The 23046-nt window shown below is 42.9% G+C and overlaps 1 protein-coding gene across 1 annotated transcript; it reads right to left on the reverse strand.

The window, feature by feature from the left end:
* Window positions 1-4503: 4503 nt before the first annotated feature.
* On the reverse strand, window positions 4504-22071 carry LOC147882487 (uncharacterized). The gene is made up of 2 exons (XM_087400741.1): window positions 20795-22071; window positions 4504-4704 (listed from the first exon to the last, which is right to left on the reverse strand). The coding sequence occupies exons 1-2, from the start codon at window positions 22069-22071 to the stop codon at window positions 4689-4691; spliced, it is 1293 nt and encodes a 430-aa protein (XP_087256867.1). The 3' UTR covers window positions 4504-4688.
* Between the last annotated feature and the right edge of the window lie 975 nt (window positions 22072-23046).

Raw genomic sequence — 23046 nt, forward strand, 5'->3', positions numbered from 1 at the left:
GACATCCATCTACATAAGCTCCATATCCTCTACTGCCACCAGTTCAAGCATGCATCTAAGTGTGGTCATCTTCACAACTGGAGAGAATATCTCATCAAAGTCCACACCCTTCTTGGCTTGAACCCTTTAGCGACCAAATGGGCCTTGTACCTAGGCACATCATCACCTGCGACCTTCATCTTGTAGACCCATTTACACGGCAATGCTTTCTTTCCATGTGGCAAAGAAACCAAGTCCCAAGTCTTATTCTTCATAAGTGAACTCATCTCTAATTGCATAGCATAATTCCACTTGCATTAATCCTCGCGCATCATAGCCTCTCTATAGTAAGAAGGTTCCCCGCAATCACTAAGCATCACATAGTCTACCCCTAGAATAAACCCTTCAAGCGGTCTAGACACTCTAGATGATCTTCTCAAGGGCATTACAACTTGCTGTCCCACCTGCATATCAGTCACATTTTGCTCATCATTTCCACCAATAGATGATCCATCATCTACCCTTGATTGTATACCTGTGGGAGTACTTGGTGGTACCATTTCTTGCACATTTGGTGCATGGACAGCTTGCTGTCTATCAACATATGCAAATGGATTCACGTCTTGGAAAGTGATTGTCCTCATTTCCACGTCCCTCATCACCCGAAGCATTGTGTGCTATTGCACAAGCAAGCAATGAGAGCCCAATTCTTACTTCTTCAATACTGATAGATTTAGAAAGAGATGCTTACTTTCATGCGTCCTTAGTGATTTGGTTGTGATATTCCTAAGGATCACTTGGTTATCTGCTAAGGCTATGCCCAAAATGATTGTTGCACAAATACACGAGCACATATTGATATCTGTCATAGGGGATGGGTATCTATTGTGGATTCGCACAATCCACCGTGAGTGCCATGTGTTATTGCATAACCATGCGGGTTAGCAGCAATGACTCTGCGAGGGGTGTGCGTGGGTAGGTTAGTCGCAACAGTTGACGGTTCGAGTCTTCAACAGTTCCTAACCGATATCTTGTTCTTGTATGCATGCTATTACTAGCATTCTGACTCTATCTTCCTAGAAGATATATGAGTTCTTGCTCAGAGTTATATACATCTTAGGTAGTATTGTGGCGATCTTCTTTTCTTATTCTCTGTGTTTTCAGTAGATGATGCGCTGTGTATTCATTTGTCTACCCTGTAGCGTCTGCGCAGTATACTGATGCTACAGTGACTTTGCCATTTGAATTCCGTGCAATAGAGATGATCTATGAATTCTTGCTATGATTGCAGAAAGGATTTTCTCATGAAGGTCTGAGTGTCAAAAGTTTACCATGAGTTTTTTGCTGGAACAGATGACAAAGGTGCTTTGTATTTATTGTTATGGACACTTGGTCCAGGGAAGAATGAAGTTTTCATCGACAAGCAATTCTCAAAGCTTGCAGTAATATTTGAATTCAAGCATGCTATTGTTTCAATCTCCACTCTTTGGCTTTCTTCGGTTTGCATAGGCCATTGGAGCCTTTCTATGTTATTAGAGTTCATGATTTTTTGCAGACGATGATTTGTAGTTACAAGTGATGCTTCTTGTCGCAATTAGAGAGGATGCTATTTGTAGCAGACGCATTATTTGTTGCAATTACAGATGACGATTATTTAGGATGAAGATTGGGCTTTTTTAGGTCAAGAACACGATCTAGAATTCGAGTAGAATTGCCTGGTAATAGCAATTGTTTGAGATGGTTGGATCTCTTGCTGAGATTGACCATGTTTCAGGTGTTCAGGATATTGGTGCACAAGTCTTCTTTTCATTGTTGCTAGTGGATTGATTAAGCGATTTTGTAGTCGAACATAGCGTCAGAGAATTGCTTTGGCTTTTAGTAAGCATGCAATTGTTTGGTGATCTTGGCCCTTAGTGGGTAGGTCCTTTTCAGATGTTCAAGTACTGTGTGGCTCAATTTTCTATATCTCTCCCTCCCATTCTGCTTTAGCGGGGGGATGCTGGCAAAAGCCTCATTGGGTGAGCATGGGATAGTTAGAATATGTCCCTCATGGGGGAGGTGTTTTGGATCATAAGGTCTGAAGGACTCGTCATTGTGGATCTTCATTATTGGGCCATGCTGGACGTGGCTAGAAGGCACAATCCCATTGGGCCATGCTAGAGCCGACTTCTTGATTGGCTGAGTAAGTGGAAGACCTATGCATGGATGGCACTTGACACTTAGAAGGTTGCATGGCGGTCCTTAGTTCTGGTAACTTCTAGTCAAGGTGGTTTGGATCAATGAGAAAAGCTCGGTAAGAGCCTTGAGCTCCTTCTTTTTATTGATGAGAGTCGATTACATCTCTCTGTAGAGTAGCTGCTCGTAAAGGTCGTAGTGTCCCTAGTTGAGTCAATTGTATCATGTTGTAAAGCCAACAATCCACAGTAGTGGTAAGGCTATCAAAGTCGAGGAGTTATGTCCCTCCTAGTTGATTAATATAAGATATTTTGGTGCATCATATCCTGCCTTTGCTATTCATGAATTTGTATAAGCCATGGTAATTCAGAAGTACTACTGTCTATATCGCATGTGAGTTGATACATAAGTTTGATTCAGAATCATAGCTTAGCTTGTATATGCAATTGTGATTCCAACAATGTTTGGAAAATAGGCATCGACAAGGTCCAGACTGCTTTTTGTAATGCTAACATTGCACGAAAGGAGGATTGTCAATTGTGTTGTTCGAAAACATTTCTTATTAATTCTCTCTATAAGAATGCTACCACTTGTCTTTGAATTTCTTTTTGTCTATCTTATGGTGCCTCATAGGGTGGAGTATTACGCATTACAATTTCAGTTCTAGATTATGGTAATCCAATCTAGAACATACTATCTTCAAGTCTAGAGTAGGTAAGTCTCTAGGAAACAAATAAAATTTTGAGATAGAAATTTGTTGTGAGTGGGCTTGGTATTAGGATTAAAAGTTGTAGCTGTGCTCTTGGAGCATGGATAGATGTGGTTGATCTCCCATGATGATGCAATAAGTATAAATAAAGCATAACAAAGGCAATTAAGGAACTTAAGTGTATGAAAATATGAGCCAATGAAATATGCTTATGCATTTTAATTCGATGACAAGGAAACGGATGGTGAATGATACTAAATGTATGAGACAAAACAAAAAGAAATCACTTATCTCACTCTTATCAAATGTAGAGTAGGAGATTTGTTGTCATTTTGTGCCGCTTTAGTTGCCTTTTAGCCCAAGAGCTTTCCAATTCGTTGCTTGGTAGCATTGTGGATTCGAATTCCTTCCTTATAGAGTCTTCACATTCAACTATGCTTTTCATCCTTGTTCAAAAAGAAATATGTTGGAGCAACTTCATACTTTTCGGGGTCCAAAGCTATCATGAAGAATAACCCTTGATGTTCTCTTAAAAGGACTCTATTATTTTTTATTTTTTTAAATACACATCTATTAATTGAATTCTTGAAAACTTAAGACTTCTTCAAAGTAATCTTCAACTTGATGTACATACCTTAAAAAAGTTTACTCTGTTACTGCAGCATCAATGATGTGAGATTTTGAAGACTTGAAAGCATGGAAGCTTTGGAGCTATTGCCATAAGATCTTAAGAGGCTGTAGAGATGTAGAAAATTGCTATAAATAGGCCATCATGCACGTGAGAAAAGAACCTTAAAGACCAAAGATACCACACTCATTGGCACAAAGAAATAACGAGTTGTGGACAGAGGTGGATCGCATTTGCAAAGAGCAAAACATTATGAGATTGTAGTGGCCACTAGGACGGATTTAAGAGGCTATTGCAATAAAGCTCTATCCCCCAATGTCACTGTGCAAAGACCTAATCATAAAGAAAAGAAAGAGAACTATAAGGCGAATTACTTTGAAGAGCCGCACTGACATGGATAACATGGAGATAGAGGCTACTAATGCTTTGTAGGATTCTAGACCCTGGCACAAACTGCACACTCTGTTGAATGCATTGTTATCTCAAAGGCAACCTATCCTTTTTAGAGTCTAATACTCTCTATACCTTGAATTTATTAGTATTGCATTCTATAAACGCCCGCAAATAATAATTACAACGATACTCACAAATCATAGGCATGGACTCACATAGAGACAATATGGTATTGAAAGTTGAGGTTGCTCGGAGGCATGTTGTCTGGTGCTGACACTTTATCCTTCAGAAAGTCTTTGAAAAGTCTTCTCAATTTCTCTCTATGCCTTTGAAACTCTTTTACCACTCTTGGAAATTTCACACAAGGTGGCTTTCTTCTTCAGCTCACTATCAAGCCCTAAGATTGTAGCCTTCTCCTCCTTCAACTAAAACCAAAAAGAAAATTTTAAATACACCAAAGCACCACTTTACAAATTGAAGAAAATAACCAAAGCACAGAGAGAAAATGACAACGAACCAAGCACAATCCTTCCCCCTAGATGAGTGGCTCATGCTTCCTCATCTACGAATTTTATAATATTTCTATTTAAAGCTAAAAGAACCAAAGTTATCTCTCTCTCTTCCAAAATAAGGATTGCTTTTTACATAGCTCTTTGGGCTTGATTTATCCAAAAATGATTTGTCCTCTAACGAAAACATTGCCCAAAGTTTACAATGTCAAGGAAATGCTAAATTGACCCAGTGCCATATAGTATGTGTCGTGCGACACCTCAATCGATGCCCTCCCACTAACTCCAATCCTTGTCATTCCTTGCCCCACCTGTACTCAAGCCGCCAATTGCACTAGTTGTTAACAATCAATTCAACAAATTACCAAATCAATCAATCCCAATATAATTGGGCTCAAAGTACAATAATCAAACATAACACCACTAACAATAGTGACATCATTATTAACACAGAATCACCCACAATACGGACCATGTAGTATGTCAAAGAATAAGCTAGTTAGGTAACCCAACTAAACCACACAAACCATCCACTAGAACCTCCTTGCATCTAGTGCGATTCTATGGTATATTTTATCATAATCAACACGACTAAAAATAAAATAATATACACAAGAAATATTAAAAACTCATTGCAATCAATGACTCATTAAAAACTCTAATCGAAGTCATCTCTTCAACTATCTGATTCTCAATCGATAACTCCTCTAGTAAAATCATCATCTCTTCCAAGTCGATTTGAGAGTCTACCACAAACCATGTAGCATGTCAAAGAATAAGCTAGTTAGGTGACCCTAACTAAACCACACAAAGCATCCACTAGCACACAAAGCATCCACTAGAACCTCCTTGCATCTGGTGCGGTTCTATGGTATATTTTGTCATTATCAACAAGACTAAAAATAAAATAATATACACAACAAGAAATATTAAAACTCGTTGCATCGATTAATGACTCATTAAAAACTCTAATCAAAGTCATCTCTTACGCTATCTGATTCTCAATTGATAACTCCTCTAGTAAAATCATCATCTCTTCCAGGTCAATTTGAGATTCTATCACTCGCCTTAGAAAAACCTCATTTACTTTAAAGGATTTAAAGTCAACAATTTATAACATGGGAAAAAAGAAAAGAAATAAGAATTATAACATGTTCTTACAAAAATGACAAGCCTTCTAAACTTAAAAATACTCTTCCTAAAAATTTGTTAGAAAATACCCAACAGAGGGTACACGCAGCGGAAGACTTATAGTAATGCCCAGGAGCTCACACAGTGCGCAGTGTGGGTGTGGAATCACAAACTTCTTTACTTATGTGCATTCAATAGGTGTGCAGACTCATCAATAGACAATGAACCAAACTAGATAGAGAAACCACCAAAATATATATTTCCGTCCACAACTATGGACACAATACAAAAGAGAAAAATCCAGAGTCCCACCAATGATGTGGTCCTCTGATCTTACCACAAGGTCCTTCTCCTATCTGCTGGCTATCTCTAGACTCGAGCCCGCGTGCTCCACCTAGAGCGTAAGTAGACTTTCCGTCTAGAATGATCCTCTCCACCTTGCTGTCTGGAAACCAGCCTAGGTGGGCAGCCTCCTGCAAGCTAGGTCTGCAGCACAAGGTACTTCTTTCTCCTCCTGACTATAGGCCCAAAGGTAGCCCTGCTGCTGCTCCTTCTGCTGGTGGATTGGCTGCTCCAGATGATGAATGAATAAGGCTAAATGGCCTCTTTATATAGGCCCCAAGGCCTGCTCCAAAAAACCGACCAGCAGCATCATTCTGGCCGACCCAAACAAGCCGACCAGTCTGCTGGAAAACCGCCCTTAAAGGGCTCTCGTTACAAGGGTCCTTGGCCCACAACACTAGGGCTTTGGCCCTCCTTTCAAGCGCAGATGCCCTACTATATATTCAGGGTCCAGCCCCCCCCCCCCAAACCTACTGCAAACAGTGCGCCTCCATGTCCTAGATCCATCGCAATCTGTCCCAGACTATCTTGCCTCTGCTCTAGGCTTGTTCCAGCTCTAGGGCTCCTGCCTGAGCTCCGTACGTGTCCCTGAAACCAACCGTACAGCAGGCGTCTGTAATCCGTACAGATCTGCCATGCTTCCGCACTATCCTGGCCCTCTATCCTGCCCATAACAGCTCTAGATGTGCTGCCCACATGACAGCCATGATGCTGTCTATGTGGCAGCCCCTTTCTCTCTTTTTCTGTTGGATACTGCCCTAGGTCTCCCTCCCCCATGCTCTCCTCATATGGGGGCTTACAGATGGGGAGGTGACCTTTCCAACAAAATCTAGAAGTGAAAGCCAATCTTTCCCTTGAAAATAAAGCGTATAAATGGTCGATGAGTCTCAGAGAAGTTGATAAAATTCAAAGTATTGCACTAAGTTCAAACGACCCAATCTTTCCCTTGAAAATAAAGCGTATAAATGGTGGATGAACAAGGACACGTGCATGACCGCTTCAAGGTACTGAAAAGTATACTCAAGTAGTAGTTTATCACGAGGATAGTACCCATATGTATTGCGTATCATCGACAATGTGGATACTTACTTTTATGTCCTCGTGATTTAACGAGGATGCATGAAAATAACAAAGGGTAAAAAGTAAGGATTATGATCGATGATAGTACCATGCATAATTCCTTCAACTCCTTGTTAGTTAAGAAACTAAAGTTGCATGAGAGTCCAAGTATCCATAAATATGTGGTCTCTCTAGCAAAGGACAATGACAACGATAAAAGTTTGGGATACCATACTACATATTGTAGAGGTGAACATTCAAGGATATTAAGATGCCTTGGATTTCCAAATTATTCATCTATATATATCTAGATGAATCCAAGAAGATGTCCAAACTCATCCTCGAATAACACAACATATAGTGCAATTTCAATCTCATGATAGTCACTCATAAGATTGAAACGCATAAACCCCTGTTAAAAATCGACCAACAGAGGGTACGCACAACGGAAGACTGATAGAATAGCCCGGGAGCTCACACTGTGTATGGGCTGTGGAATCACAAACTTCTTTACTTAACGTGCATCACATAGATGTGCAGATCGGGAACTAGACAGTAGACTAGCCAGATATAGAATCAACCAAAACAATATATTTCCGTCCAAAACTAAGGACACAACAAAAGAGAAAGATTCAAAGTCCCACCAATGATGTGGTCCTCTAATCTTACCAAAGGTCCTTCTCTATCTGCTAGTCTCTTCTAGAACCCTGACTCGGCGTGCTCCACCTCGAGCGTAGTAGACTCTCTGTCCAAATGTTCTTCTCCACCTTGCTGCCCTGTGTGTCAGCCTAGGTAGGCAGCCCTCTGTGAGGTAAGTCTGCAGCTCCTCAGCCCAGTTCACCTCCTGGTCATAGGCCCAACTGGTGCTGCTCTCCTGCTCCTTCCTGTTCCCTGAAGTGCTGCTCCAACAGATGAGATATGAGGGCCTGCAGGCCCTCCTTTTATACACCCACCAGGGCTGTTAAAAAATCGACCAGCCAGCCTCATCCTGGCCAACCAGTCTGCTTGCTGGCTGACTTGGTTGGCTGGTCCAACCAGCCCTATATAAGGGCCTTTGCTAGGCTGCTGCCTTTGTCCCTGTCTGCGCCTATTGCAGGCCCATGTGCTGCTGCTCCAGGTCTACCATGCAGGCGCCTATTTGCCCTACTCATGCTGCCACCTGTGCGCCTCTGCCAGCCCACTGGCCCTGCCTTGACAGCTGCCCACATGTCAGCCTGTGCACTGCCCATGTGGCAGCCTGTGCGCTGCCCATGTGGTAGCAGCCTCTGCTGTGTGCTGCCCACATGACAGCCATCATGTTGTCCATGTGGCAGCCCCCTTCTTCACTCTCTACTCTGGGCCAATGACACGACCCCGCATGATCTAACCCTATCACTGACCTAGAATCTCATCCTCAATTCAACCAGAATCATAGCACAAGCGCCTTGCTCCTCCCGACCACCCCCGAACACGTGGGCTATAGCTCGACTCATCCATAGGCTCGTATCTCACCCAAGCATCCCATACCACCTGAGCTCGTCCAGAGGACCCTCGATACACCACCTATGATCCGCCATGTAGATGGCCAGAGTCCCAACCTGGGTCCAAGCCCCATCCATCAGTTGAGGAGCACTCAACTGAACTACACAATAGCACTCGCCTCCCTCTATAGAGAAGGAAACCCACTATAGATAATAGCTCCCTCCATATAAAGCGAGCACTATATATGAATCAATCTCTATATATAGCAATCTCGGATAAAAATAGCCATCCAGCCCTATGCTATCCCGTAACCCACGTTCACCTGCTGTCCAACCCTAGGTACACCATGCACATGACATACTCCCCTTCCTCTAAGAACTCACTCCAGAGTTCACCACAAAGCCTGAAAACTCTCTGTGAAGATGAGTCAATGCCAATAACTAAACTCGGACTATCAGTTTGATTGTGCTAAACTTTCCATGAGATTCAAATCAAAGAGAATCTAAGGCCAAAGCCACAATCTTTGATAACCAACCCAAGGAAAGTAAATCTCTCAATCTAAACAAGGTTACATATCGTCAAGTATTCTCCTGGAGAAACCAAGTATCGCTTGAATCCACAGAGTTAGTTCCGTTGACATATCCGTAGACAAGCATGGTAAAATCTGTCCTGAAGGTAAATGATTCTATCAACCTTATCTATTAAGTTCTAACTGGGAATTCGCAAAAAATATATATATTCATCATGCTGAATACCCTTGAACTCAAAAATCTTAGGTTGAGATCAAGGAATCATTGTTCAAACAACCCCATCAATTGAGCGTCTCAAGGTCAATTTCTGGGTTGCAATTTCTATCAGCCCTAATTTCTTGAATCACTTAATATTCATAAAATACTTCAAAGGAATACACTTGTAATTCAAATTCTTGGGTTGAAATACGTGACAGACTTTCCATCGCAAAACAATTAGATATCCATCTTTCCAAGTCACTTGCTTCAAAAGAAGCATTCTCCCCAAAAAAACTTGTAGACCATCAGTTCATAACCCATGATGGAAGAATCTTCATGGAAGTATCAATGGGCAAAATTCTAACCAAAGATATGGTCCCCTGATCTATCCTCAGAATGCCCCAGGATAATCAATAAATATTCAGTTGGCTATATCCAATCAACGGTACTGTTCTAGACATGTATATAGTCAACCATCACATCCTATGTGATCCAAAGACTATGGAAATATACAATCCACAATATCTTAAAACAAGATCCACTATCTAATATCCTGTATAAACTTGTGCACAATAGACCGCTCCTATCACAGGATCATCCAATTCTTAGGATCTCTTATCTAGGAACACGAAGTTCCAAACAAGGAACTGACAGACCATCATCAGAAGAGATGTGGTAACCCTACCCACGATTGAGTCTAGACTATGGAGCTCCAGGGTAAATACATGGCTTCTCTCAGGGTAAAGAATCTTAGTCAACCTTCGTAAAAAATCAGGTTGCCTCCAATTCAATTCAGCCTACTTGTCCTTCACCCTAGAGGTCCTTGGGTATTGTTTCACGCTGAATTATACCACCACATCAAAGAATCTTAAATGTAACATACCTTAGTAACCCATAGCACCAAAGTTTACTGCAAAATAAAAAACTCAATGGACAATATGAGTGACAGGGTAGCTAATCCCTCTTCAACACAGATGATCCTAGATTGAGTTAGGGTGGCAAATCCATTCTCAATCCTTTTCTTAATGTGATTATATCACCCCCTTGTGTTACAATACCCCAACCAATAGGTCAAAGAAGAAAACCAGTAGATCAAATCCCTAACAACTCTTGAATCCTGACTATCCATAACCTCAGGCTAAAAGAGTGAGAATCAGTGGACATGATTCAAAGAAGGTATCCAACAAGACGCATCCTGGTCTAATCAATAACATATGTCCAATGGTAACTCGAAGAAACGTCATAACTCACAATCACTTCGAGATCAAAAGTTCAAATAGAAACCAAACAAAAATGATAAAATCTATTCACCAAGATTCGAGAAAGGGAAATTATAATTGCCTTTGTTAAATCCGATCTTAATATGTAACAAATACTTAGGCACCATCAATGTACCATATATCTAAAAAACTTCAAGATATATGCAAGAAAAGTATAATTTGAAAAAATATATCCATAAAAATTATAGATGTCACTAGTTACAAATCAAAACCAAATTAACCAAAACCTCATCAATTTAATAACAAGACAGTTTAATTCATACAAAATTGAAGAGCCTCTTGAACCAAAAATCTAGTCGAGCCAAAAATAATTAAGTGTCAAAACTGAGGATTTCAACCTCTTCATCGCTTCTCAATAACTGGGAAGCGGTACACAGACTCTAAAACAAGCTGTCTACATTTAGAAGAGCACAAGCCTTCTTCAATATATTTCTGGTACTGAGGGGTTTTATATTAGTGAAGAGCTGCCCAGAGTTCATCCATCAAGGAATCCATCTCTCGTAGCAAATCATGAGGTCTACAAGGAATAATTCAACCTGCTTTTTATTTACCAAAAAACAATCTCGCTTTTAATAGATCTGATCCCGCTTTTCTCCAACCAGCCAAAAATAGCCAAAACGCGCTAAAATCAGGGCATACACTCCTTCCCAAAGCCAAGCACCTGCCCCAATCATATCGCCCATGTCTCTGATGCCCGGATCTCCTAGACAAGCCTTCTCTTTCCTCCTCCAACAGTGTTAGAAAACAGAAGGAAAGAATCACTCTAACCTCCAGCCAAGATCTCTCCCGCTCTAGCAACACTCAACTCAGATAACTGATCACAGATACAATACTCACTCAGAGAAAACTTAGCCAGAGAGAGAATATATTCATCCACCGGATGGTGGGCAGAAAACTGGCTCCAGGAGAGCAATACAAAACTCAGCCAAGTGCTGAGACAAACTGCAGGAATTCTCTCTGTCAGAAGATGCCAAATCTGAGTGCACAGCACAGCCTAAATCAGAGGCTTTCTGTCCTGCACTGGATGACTGAATGAAGGGAAGTGTGGGCCTTTTATAGGCACTGCCCAGGCCTGTTGGTCTGACCGACCAGCAGGGTCGGTTCCCTGACTGGGGACCGCGACCAGGTCAGTCTGTAAAACCGACCAGGGTCGGCCCTGGTCGGTTTGTAAAACCGACCAGGGTCGGCCCTGGTCGGTGGCCCTGGTTGGACCGACTGGTCCTGCAACAGGCCCCTATAAAAGGGCGCCCTGTGCAGCCAGTCCTTTGCCTCTAGGAAGGCCTGGAGCCCCCCCCAAAACGCTGCTGTTTGCTGAGTCTCTCTGTCCCTTCCCTCCTTACCCTCACTGCCCCTTGTCCCCACAAAACGGGGGCTCACAGGTGGGAATAGCAAATCTAGTTCTCTAGGGTAGGAATCTCATCCACGAAAACCTAGATTCCCTAACCAGCCCACTCACATGTCCCCACACAACCAATCACATCAACAACCCAAGCATGGAAGTTATAGGTCAGAAACAATCCATCCTCATATCTCTTGCTGTAAGCATCAAATCTTCTCATCGCCTACCCTTTCCAAGGAATCTCGATTTCCAAACACGTAGCAACCAAGAGAGAGCACATAGCCTATGGACGTCTATTTCTTCCACAACTCTCCCAATCATGAGCGCACATCATCAGCCAACGATTCATATACCTTTGTAAGACTAGAATAAATCCAATCATACCAATCAGCCAACAATTCAGCCCATACATGAGCGGAAATTCAGATTTGCAAGAGCAATCTCAAAAAACGTGCCTAGAAGACATCTCTTCTGCATACCTTGCGTTGAATTTAATTGTGATAGGATGACTCTGATACCAAATGACACGGCCCCGCAAGATCTCATTCTATCACTGACCTAGAATCTCATCCTCAAACCAACCAGAATCATAGTGCAAGCGCCTCGATCCTCCCAACCACCCCCGAGCACAAGGGCTACATCTCGACTCATCCATAGGCCTGTATCTAACCAAGGGCCTCCCATACCACCTGAGCCCGTCTAGAGGACCCTTGATACACCACCTCTGATCGCCATGTAGATGGCCAGAGTGCCAGCCTGGATCCAAGCCCCATCCGTCAGTTGAGGAGCGCTCAATTGAACTACACAATAGCACTGGCCCTCCCTCTATATAGAAGGAAACCCACTATAGATAGCACAATGCGATGAATAGTTCCCTCCATATAAAGCGAGCACTATATATAAATCAATCTCTATATATAGCAATCTTGGCTAAAAATAGCCATCTAATCCTATGCTATCCTAGAACCCACGTTCACCTACTATCCACCCCAGGTACACCATGCACATGACAGCCAATGCCCTAGGTCTCCCTTTCCTATGCTCTCCTCATATGGGAGCCTACAAATGGGGAGGTGACCTTGCCAACACCCCCTCTCACCAACACATCCAAGCCATATGCCAAAACGTCGATGACAATGCCCCAGTAGCTCCCATGATGAAGCCCTCTGACACAATCCGATGTAGATTTCGATTCCTGGCTTTTCATCTAGTGGCTCCTGCTCCACCACGTCTCATTCCGCTTCCACACACCATCCTGGTACACAGGTCCATCTCTCGTAGCACCTCCTAGCACCACCACCTTCAGTCACATTCCCGCCTTCGAACTTGAGCAATCTTCCTTTGGCAAGGTCAGCAACAAATGAACCATCTTGAGAAATGAAATCCCAAGAATATCTACAGATAACCTGGACCACGAGCTCACACTGAGCTCTCAACCAAGTACTCTTCTAGCTTCAGTACACCTTGTCCATCACCTTCCAACAATCTGTGTCCAAAATTTTAAGAAGCGCCCACACTTTCTCTTCTGCCTTCGAAGAAGGCCCATTCCTTCCAATCTCGCATTACTTGAAACATATGAAGAGCAAATTCTCTCCACAACATGCTATAAAGGCTCAAATTAAGAGCATCAAGTACATATCAAATTGTCGTACTATCTGTGTGCTTGCTCTCAAAGCAAAACCATGCATCTCATCGAGGCACATACCAAAAACTTGTGTAGTCGTGTACTGTCCCCTTCTGAAGTATAGCAACCATCTGAACATGAAACCCTAGGGTACTCCATGGAATCCACCCTTGTGTCAGTATTAACAGCCATGCACCTAGAAGATACCAAGCACTCCATGCTCACAAAGGTTTCTAACTCCCCGTCGACCCACATCTCAATGTCAGACATCATCACTGTGGTTTCTAGGTTGGCATATCTGACCTCAGAAACACACGGAGATGTCACCAAGAATAGCTCTTCGATTACCACATTAGCTTTGGCTTTTGTGTCACCCTTTGAATGTGAGTCGGACTCCTTTTTTTTCTAATCCGCCGCCTTCTTTCTGCAATTCTTCGCAAAATGACCTAGCGTGTGTCGCAATAGAAGCACGTCTTCTACTTCCTCTTGGAAGTGTCCCCATCATCAAAGTCATCCTTCTTAGACTTGCCATCGTTTGGCTTGTCCTTTCCTTTGCCAACGTAATCCTTCGCCAGAAACGCCTTGTCATATTTGTCGTTGTTATAGAGCTTCTCCCTAGCTTCTTCCAGAAGTAGTAATGGACCCAACTCCTCAAAAGTCACAGGCTTGTTCCATTGTCTTGCTGTCACAGCCGTCACGAAGCTTTTGAAACTCCGAGGTAACCTCCTAAGTACCACCAAGGCCAACTGGCACGAGTCCATCTTCTGACCAACCGATACTAGTTGATCCCTCACCACCTTGACCTTCGTCATGTGGTCATGTACCGAATCTTCCTCATCCATATCCAAGTTGTAGAGCTGATGCTAAAGAAGCAAGATCCGGGATGTGTTATCTGTCTCGTATTGATCCTTCAAGATGGCCCACGCCTCTGCTGACGTATCAGCCATCTAGATGTGAGAAAGCACAAAGTCTGCCGTACTCCCTATGATCAATGCCAGGACATGGGCATCTCTATCTTCCCAAGCTTCGAGATCCTCTCCATTTACTAGTATGAGTATCTTCCCCTATTTGCCCACCATATCCTTCAGCTTCTCCTCCACTCCCATTGTCAGTTTCCACAGCTTTTCATGACACAGATCTTTAAGCACCATGGTATGCCTAAGTCCATTGTCAGTGATTGAGACCCCAGAATGATCAGCCTATTCTCGAGAGCTTTATTTGATAATATGGGGACGAATCTGAATTTTTCTTCTTCTTTCCATCCCCAAACAAATGGTCAAAGTGAAGTAGCAAATTCTACAAAATTGGATATGCTGAAATGCTACGTGGGTGACCAAGGTTCAGACTAGGAAAAGTACCTACCATTAGTAGAGTTCGCTTACAATAATACAATTCACAACCCTACAGGGAAAGCCCCCTTTGAGGTCATCTATGGGAAGGTGATTCTGCCACCTATCCTAAGGACTAAAGATGAAATATTTGCAGCTGATCAATTTGTGAGAGACCTCCAAACAGCTTTCAGCCAAGTCTGGACAGCAATTGAAAGGTCTCAAGAAAAGCATAAAAGAGCTGCAACTAAGCATAGGAGACAGTTAGATCTCAAAGAAGGGGATTGGGTACTTTTAAAGTTTGAGAAAGCTAGGCTTCGCAAGTTTAAAGGCAAACAGAAAGTGTATGCAAAGTTATCTCCTAGGTATTGTGGCCCTTTCAAGGTTACAGAAGAAATAAATGAGGTTGCATACACGTTGGGATTGCCTGAGCATTGGAGGATTCACAATGCATTCCATGTGAGTCACAAAGCCAATATCAGAGGATCCACCAGAGGTAGATGAGCTGGAGGAGGTCCTTCAGCCAGAGCAGATTGAGATGTTCGTGTGACCAAGGAACATCGAAGACCCTAGCATTTGCCCTTTGTGGCATGTACTAAATTTTAGCTAGTTATTTTGAGACTTGGTATGTTGCCAAATTATGGAGCCATGAGCTCTTTGTAAAAAGGATTTCACGTTTTGAACTAACAGCAGCTTCCACACTGAACTCTTGTACTCAGATTCTCTTCATGAATAAAAACCTTCAGGGGGGTCCAACCTGACGATTGGCCTAGGCCCTAGTGTATCTGTAGACAGAGGGAGGGAGGGAGAGCAAGAGAGAGTGTTTGCAGCAGTTTGTCTCTTGAGATTTCGGCAAGAATGAAGGTTGCAAAAGGACAGGACGCTTTTCTTATGGAAATTGCAACATGGCACTTTATCTAGGATCCAAATGGCATTAGGCATGGGGGATGATTCCAAATAAAGAGAGCACACTTAGAAGAAGTCTCTCTGGAGAAATTGCACTGAAGAAGAGACACATCATGGGGACTCAAGAAGAAACCTGCACCTAGGTGGTTTCCATGCTTCTAGCCCTCTTAAGTCACTTTTGTATCAAAGTTGGACATGATACCATGTTGGGAGAGGAGAGGATGGAGGAAAGAAGGCAATTGCCTAAGTCCAACATACCATACTATATTCATAACTCTCTCTTTCAAAATGACACTTCTCACTTCTAAAATGATACATAACCCTTCTTAGGAACCTATTAGGTTGTTCACATGAGCCCTTACAATATAATACATTGCCATTTCTACTCTTTGTATACACACTATCGCTTATGCACTACTCCATCATGGTCTAAAGTTGTTAATCTCTACTTTTAACAAAATATTCCATAGAAAATATATCAAAATATTCCATAGAAAATACAAAATATGCCATAGAAATACATCAAATTTTTATAATTAATTAATAAGTCCATTGTATCATACTAAAACTTTCTTCTAGACTTCCCAAAAATTTTGTTATAGCTTAGGTCATATGCTCAAGGATGCAATGAGTAACCAAACGCTAGCTAGGTATTGAAGGGTTAGCTCCAAGACTTGCCTCTTGTAAATATTATGTTCTAAGTTCCAAGAAAAACTCCTACTACATATTTGCCTACCTTCTTAGAACTAACTGACTAGATAGAAATGGGGGCAAGAGTATATTGATACAGAGTCCTAGACTTCAATTAGTATCACAACAATGAAGACATGCTTAATGAAACCTATAAATTTTTCTCCTCTTAATTAAATACTCAACAAAGTAGACCAACTTCTCTGTGAGATTTAGGGGAAGAATATGAGTTTATCTCAAACTCTATCATCAGGTAGTAGAGTCGTGCTAGATTTAACCATTTCCTTCTATATCCCTCATTGCATGGGAATTATCAGAGAATGTCATCATACAAGCAGCTGCAAAGTATGAGCATAATCCAAACAATACGACTGTATTATCATCTGCAACTTTTTGTTATAGATGAAATGATTTGAGCCTGATGCCCCTTAACTGAAACAGAATTTCAGAGATAACAGTAGCTTGTAAGTTACTAAGTAGTGGTATATGCAATATTGTGGATGACTTTATGAGATAGATCAAAACAATTTAGCTTGTTTCACAGTGAGAAAAGGCTTCTGTTGGAAAGGTCACCTCCCCATCTGTAAGCCCCCATATGAGGAGAGCATGGGGGAGGTAGACCAGGGGATATTGGGGCTGCCACATGGGCAGCACATGAGCTGCCATGTGGGCAGCAGACAGAAAAGGCAGAGGCTGCCACATGGGCAGCACACAGGCTGCCATGTGGGCAGCTGTCAAAGCAGGATCAATGGGCTGACAGAGGAGCAGCATGGCAGACCAAAGGGCGACGGCAAAGGGCAGGCCATGGGCCTGCATAAGAGGCACACAGTTTGCGGCATGAGCAGGCTGGAGGCGCCTGCGTGGCAGGCTGTCTGGCAGAGGAGATGGCACAGAAGGGCGGGGCAGACCAGCAGATTGGGTTGGCCACATGGAGGGGCTGGTTGGGCTGGTTGGAGCCAGCCAACCAGGCCTTATATAGGCAGACAAATGGGGCTGGGACCCTGCCTTGAAAGGAGGGCTAAAGCCTTGGAGTGTGGGCGAAAGGCCCTAGAAAAGAGAGCCCCACAAGGGGCATTTATAGGCAGACCAGGGCAGGGCCTGGTCGGCCTGTTTGGGTCGGCCATAGGCAGCATGCCTGGTCGGCTTTTTGCAGCAGCCCTTGGGGGCTATAGGGCCTCCAGGCCCTCATTCACCATTCTCTGGAGCAGCCACTGAGGAGCAGTTTGAAGCAGCACATCAGCAATCTCTGGGCCTACAACCAGGAGGACAAAGACAGGCTGAGGAAGCTGCAGACCTAGCTCAATGTGCTGCCCACCTAGGCTGATACACAGGCAGTAAGGTGGAGAGGATCATTCTGCACAGAAAGTTGAAGACGCTCAAGGTGGAGCACGCGGGCTCGAGTCTGGAGATATTCAGCAAAGAGTAGAAGAACCTTGTGGTAAGATCAGAGGAACTGGATCTATCTCGTTTGTATTGTGTCCATAGCTTTGGACAAAAATATATTATTTTGGGGGTTTCTATCTCTAGCTGGTTCATTGTACAAATTTCCCCAGATATTTACGAAAAATATTGTTCATCCTCTGCTAGAAGGTCGCAGGAGCATTCATGAGTCCAAAAGGGAGTACTAAGAACTCATAATGGCCATATATTTAGTTCAGTTCTTTAGAACCTTAGTATATCTGCTTATGCTTGGGCACTGATGACGACATAAGCGTTGCTTTGCTTGCTAAGTATTTCTGGAGAGGACAGTGGGAAGAATAAAGGATCGGAGTTTGCGGATGGATGGCCCAATTCGCAAGCAAGAAGGCATACAACTAGATGAATCCAGGAACATTCCCAAACTTATCCTCTAAAAACACAACATAGTGCAGTTTTCAATCTCACGATAGTCACTCATAAGATTGAAAACCATAAACTCCATCACGCATAGCAGGGACTAGCTACTATAACATCCCCACTGACGTCATCAGCGCCCAACAGTGGGTGTAGACCATGGTGATAACCCGTACGTACGTAAATCAATCTTAGTGAAATACTTCGCTCCGGCCAAACGGTCTATTAGATCATCGGAATGAGGTAGAGGGTATCGATTCTTAATTGTCACTTTATTCAATCGTTTATAATCTATACACATTCTCCATGTAGAATCTTTCTTCTTCCTTAAGAGGACAGATGCTCCCCAAGGTGATTTACTTGGGCGAATATAGCCCATATTGAAATAATCCTGTAGCTGTGAAGCTAACTCATCCTCCTCAAGCTGGCTCATCCTACAAGGTGGAACACTAATAGGTTGAGCCCCAGGTACTAAGTCTATGCGATGATCTACTGCTCGTTCTGGTGGTAAACCTTCCGGCAGTTGAGCAAGGAATACATCCATGAAAATGTTCTCAATTCACGGTGTTCAAACACACTTAAAGAAAACGTTCTCAATTCACAGTGTTCAAACACACTTAAATCATTCTTGTTACTAACAGAGACAACAAATGAAGAAAGCGGAATCAAAACACACTGATAGACATCATAATGAGAAGTGTTTAATATATTCCGAAGCTGCATTGCAGATACAATAGGTCCCTGAGAAGAGGGAATATTATCACACTGAATACAAAATTGGGTATCCTTTTCTAAAAAAGAAAGAGTATGTTCCTTCCATCCAATCCGAATATTGTGGGTTTTAAACCACTCTATTCCGATTAACACGTTTCATGATTCTTCACTTCTCCACACATAGATTGGGAAATTTATGTGTCGTTACCAATCATTTCTTCGAAGTTCGAAATTCAAAATTAACCTTTGTGATTCTGATCTCTCATTGTCAATTTGAATTCATGATTCTTCACTTTAGCGGCTGTAGATTTATCAGAAATTTCTCAGTTACAATCCTCTCTTCGAAGATCAAAGTTGACGCTTGTGATTTTGATCTCTCGCCATCGATTTGAATTCATACGATACTTCACGTTCCAAATGTAGATTTAGAAAGCCTGGAAAATTTTATGTGATGCACATTCAGTTAAGAAGCTTGTGATTCCACTCCGATTGCTGTTTTGTGCCCAGTCCCTTTGCTGGAAGTCGTTTGCTCTTTTGTGAGCTGTTTTCCCACATCATTGGAAGAATACAGGCTGAGTTGTCTCTCTCTTCTGCTCTTCTATCTGCTGTCTATTTTTCTGCAGTGAGGGTATCTCTAGGTGATTGCATCTCGAGTGTCTTCTGAGATCATTCCGCTGCATGAGGTTTGAGTAATTTGTACAGGCTAAGTTGTCTCTCTCTTCTGCTCTTCTATCTGCTGTCTATTTCTCTGCAGTGAGGCTATCTCTAGGTCATTGAATCTTGAGCGTCTTCTGAGATCATTCCACTGCGTGAGGTTTGAGTGATTCGTACCTGTGAGCTGTTTTCCCACATCATTGGAAGAATACAGGCTAAGTTGTCTCTCTCTTCTGGTCTTCTATCTGCTGTCTATTTTATGCAGTGGGGCTATCTCTAGATGATTGCATCTCGAGTGTCTTCTGAAATCATTCTGCTGCGTGAGGTTTGAGCGATTCGTACCTCTACTCTCTGACACTGTTTATCCTACTTGGGATGACGAGATGTGGAAAACTGATGAGACTTAAATGAGCTCAATTCTTGAGACCGAGAAAGTAATTAAGAGGCATTTGAACCGACAACATTGACCTTTCTCTCATTACAAAAATTCAGCTGGCACAGCTCAGGTGCCAATTCAATTGTCAACTCATGTCAAAACAGCCAGTGGAAGCAAAGACCTGCTGCTTTCATTTTTTTTAAACAGAGTCCAGAAAACAGAGATTCATACTTCCATCTAATTCAAATAACTGTGTCCTTTAATCCAGTAGCCATGGAAACTCAAACAATTTCATGTGACCAAACAATACGCACAAAGTTTTAACACTGGATACACCCCCTGTACATCAAAATACGTATATTGATTCAACCTCAGCTGAGAGTCAACTAGTATCGACACAAAGCCTTTAGTAAAATATTGAGACCTAAAACAATACACAAGCACATATCCTAGTCAGATGGATAGATAGATCTGAGAACATTGAGTGCATCTATTAGTCACCCAAAGTGTAAAAAGCATCCAAACTCATTCGATTCCCATCATAATGGGAAGGCCAGTGGTCACCCAAAAGATTAAGAAACCATCATGCATATACAAGGCACTAGCTATTCCGGCATCCCCCTCGACACCGTTGGTGCAAGTAGCAACCGGTGTAAACAATTCTACAAAATCCTCACTTTTAAATTTCTCCCAGGACTCCAAAGGCGAAGGGATGATGGCTAATCACAAGTGGTGACAAGAAGATTTCATTTTCGTCCCTCACAAACGTATAGTTCAAAGCAAAATTTAAATTAAAAGACAGATCCCCTGAAAAATAGAAAGAATTGTCACAGTATCAGGAAATTACTATTTCTAAACCTAGAAATAGACATAACACAGCTCACCCTATCTGAAGTCCCGAAGTTAAGAAGGCAAAGAGAAAACAGGGGCACTTACTTCATGCGAGCGTGTAACATGGAACGTTGTTTAGGACCACGAGATCCCAATTTTACTTGGATTCCTTCACCTTGGAGCTTGTCCGCGAATCGTTTTTGAAAAACGATGTTTGAACAACTTAGTACAGGAGTTAAACCGTAGCTACCACCGCTACAAGTCAACAGACCCCTTTCTTCCAACTGGGCCATGACGGCCAATCTAGGCTTGATACGTTGCTCCAGGCTCATGGTTAAGAAACTGGGAAAGCGGAAGACCTCTTTAATGTCGCGATTCAACACGTTGAGCAGGTAGTCAATTTTCTCTCCAAGCGTTTCCTGTCGACAAGAAAGAATGGAGGGAGTCGTTTCGACCATCCTCATAACCTCTTCATGGGAAAATCCCCGGGATGCTAGCCACTCAAATCGCGCTTTCACAACGTCCAGTTTGCAGCAGCAAGTTTGGGATAAGATAGCATACATGTAAGGGGAATCTGGGTTACCGCCCATTTTTGCTAACAGTTCCAAGGTCTTAGCCAGTTTGTCTGTGGACGAGGCAGCCAGACCCGGACGCCTCACAATAAGCTTGAGAATTGCTTCCCTGGGAAATCCCCTCTCATTCTCGAGAAAATCTACAACTTTTACCGTGTCGGTGCAAAGCACGTTAGGGTGGCTCTTGAGCATCTTGCATATGTCCGTCGCACTTAACCCTACAGACTTCAGATAACCAAGCCGGCGCTCGAGCGACTCCAGCTTCGCATGGAAGGCCATGTACCCAAGATTGAGGGTGAGAGCTTGGGACTGCAGGCCATATTCAGCAAAGAAATCAACCTTTTGACGAAGGTTGGTGGTGGCGAGTTGGAGGAGGCTAGGCCATTGGGTGACGAGAGAGGGGCCGAGGAGGTGGAGTTTGGCAGCGAAGTCACGCAAGGGAGCGGAGGAGAAGTGGGAGAAGCCAGGGCGGGAGAGGAGGCGCTGGAGGCGAGCGGGGGAAGAGCCTGAGGACAAGAGGAGGTGGAGCTTATCAGGGAGGTCAGGGGGGAAGGAAGGGAGGGAGGAGAGGATGGAAAGGGAGGGGGGGTCGGAGAGGCCGAGGAGGGAGAGGCGATGGAGGAGGGGAGGGGGGATGGGGTTGGGAAGAGGAGGAGGGGCGTTTCTGAATCTTGCATTGGAGCTTCTGCACAAGCTCCTCCCCCGAGCAACTGTGTTGTTGTAGTAGTTGCTCTTGTTTTTGGTTGCCCTCCTCACTACGAGTGCGTACATCTCCTTGCCTCCTCCTTTCCCTTCCTCTTTTCCCTTCATATAAGTAGCATGACCCCTCTACTACGCGTTTGAGACCCCCTCCGCTCGGTCTAATGGTGGAGATCTTCGAATTTCTGCAAGTGCTTCCCCTTCGTGCCCCCAACGCATTTTTTGCCATAGCTTTAGCGCTTCATATCACCAAATGAATATGATGATTTGCATATTGTACTCACTCTAAACAATTCTACGTCTGGTAGCATACCATGCCGATTCATCCCTTTTCTAAAGGTCTCATGGACTCCATGAGGAACAACCAGACCTCTTAGGCTAGTGCATGATCCTCATTTTCTTAAAGAAGGGCATGGTCCTCATTTCCTTACTTGAATATGCTCTTTCATATTATACAAACTTATTTTCTCCAATCCTTTTGGTTGACAGGTATGTCTCTATGTATGTATGTATATACAGCTATGTAAGTATAGAGATGTGGCATGCATGTATTCTTAGCTTTTTTAAAGGAGCATTTTTTATGTCATCTTCATTCGACTCTCTTGACTTGAATATTTCTCGGGTGCTTGCAGCCCTTGAATAATATTCTCATCATGGCACGACTCTCAACATCAGAGATTTATTTGTAATTTATGTTTGTAGATCATGCTGCAAGGTAGTTGGAAATAAAACAATTCGATTTTGTCTAGATCTCTTTTCATAGGGTGTGGATGTGGTTGAGTTGATGATTTTACTTTTTCTTAAAGAAGGGCATGATCCTCACTTCCCTTCTTGCAAATGCCCTTCCATCTAGTACAAAACTTATTATCTCCAATGATTTTGGTTTATAGGTCTTTGATTGGATACTTCTTTGCCAATTCATGGTGCTTAACATCACCTTGAGACCTCTTAATTCTAGCACCACCTACATAAGCGGACCATTCATGGCTAAGATTAAGACCATAAATCTAAGACTTGCAACCAACGAAGTCACGAATCTTGTAGAAGATAATAGCAGAGAGGTCCACGTTGAAGGCCAAAGCTTGT

This window comes from Dipteris shenzhenensis, chromosome 29 (genome assembly GCF_047967505.1).
Source record: "Dipteris shenzhenensis isolate YYH24624 ecotype China chromosome 29, Dip_SZ_1.0, whole genome shotgun sequence".
Lineage (NCBI taxonomy): Eukaryota > Viridiplantae > Streptophyta > Polypodiopsida > Gleicheniales > Dipteridaceae > Dipteris > Dipteris shenzhenensis.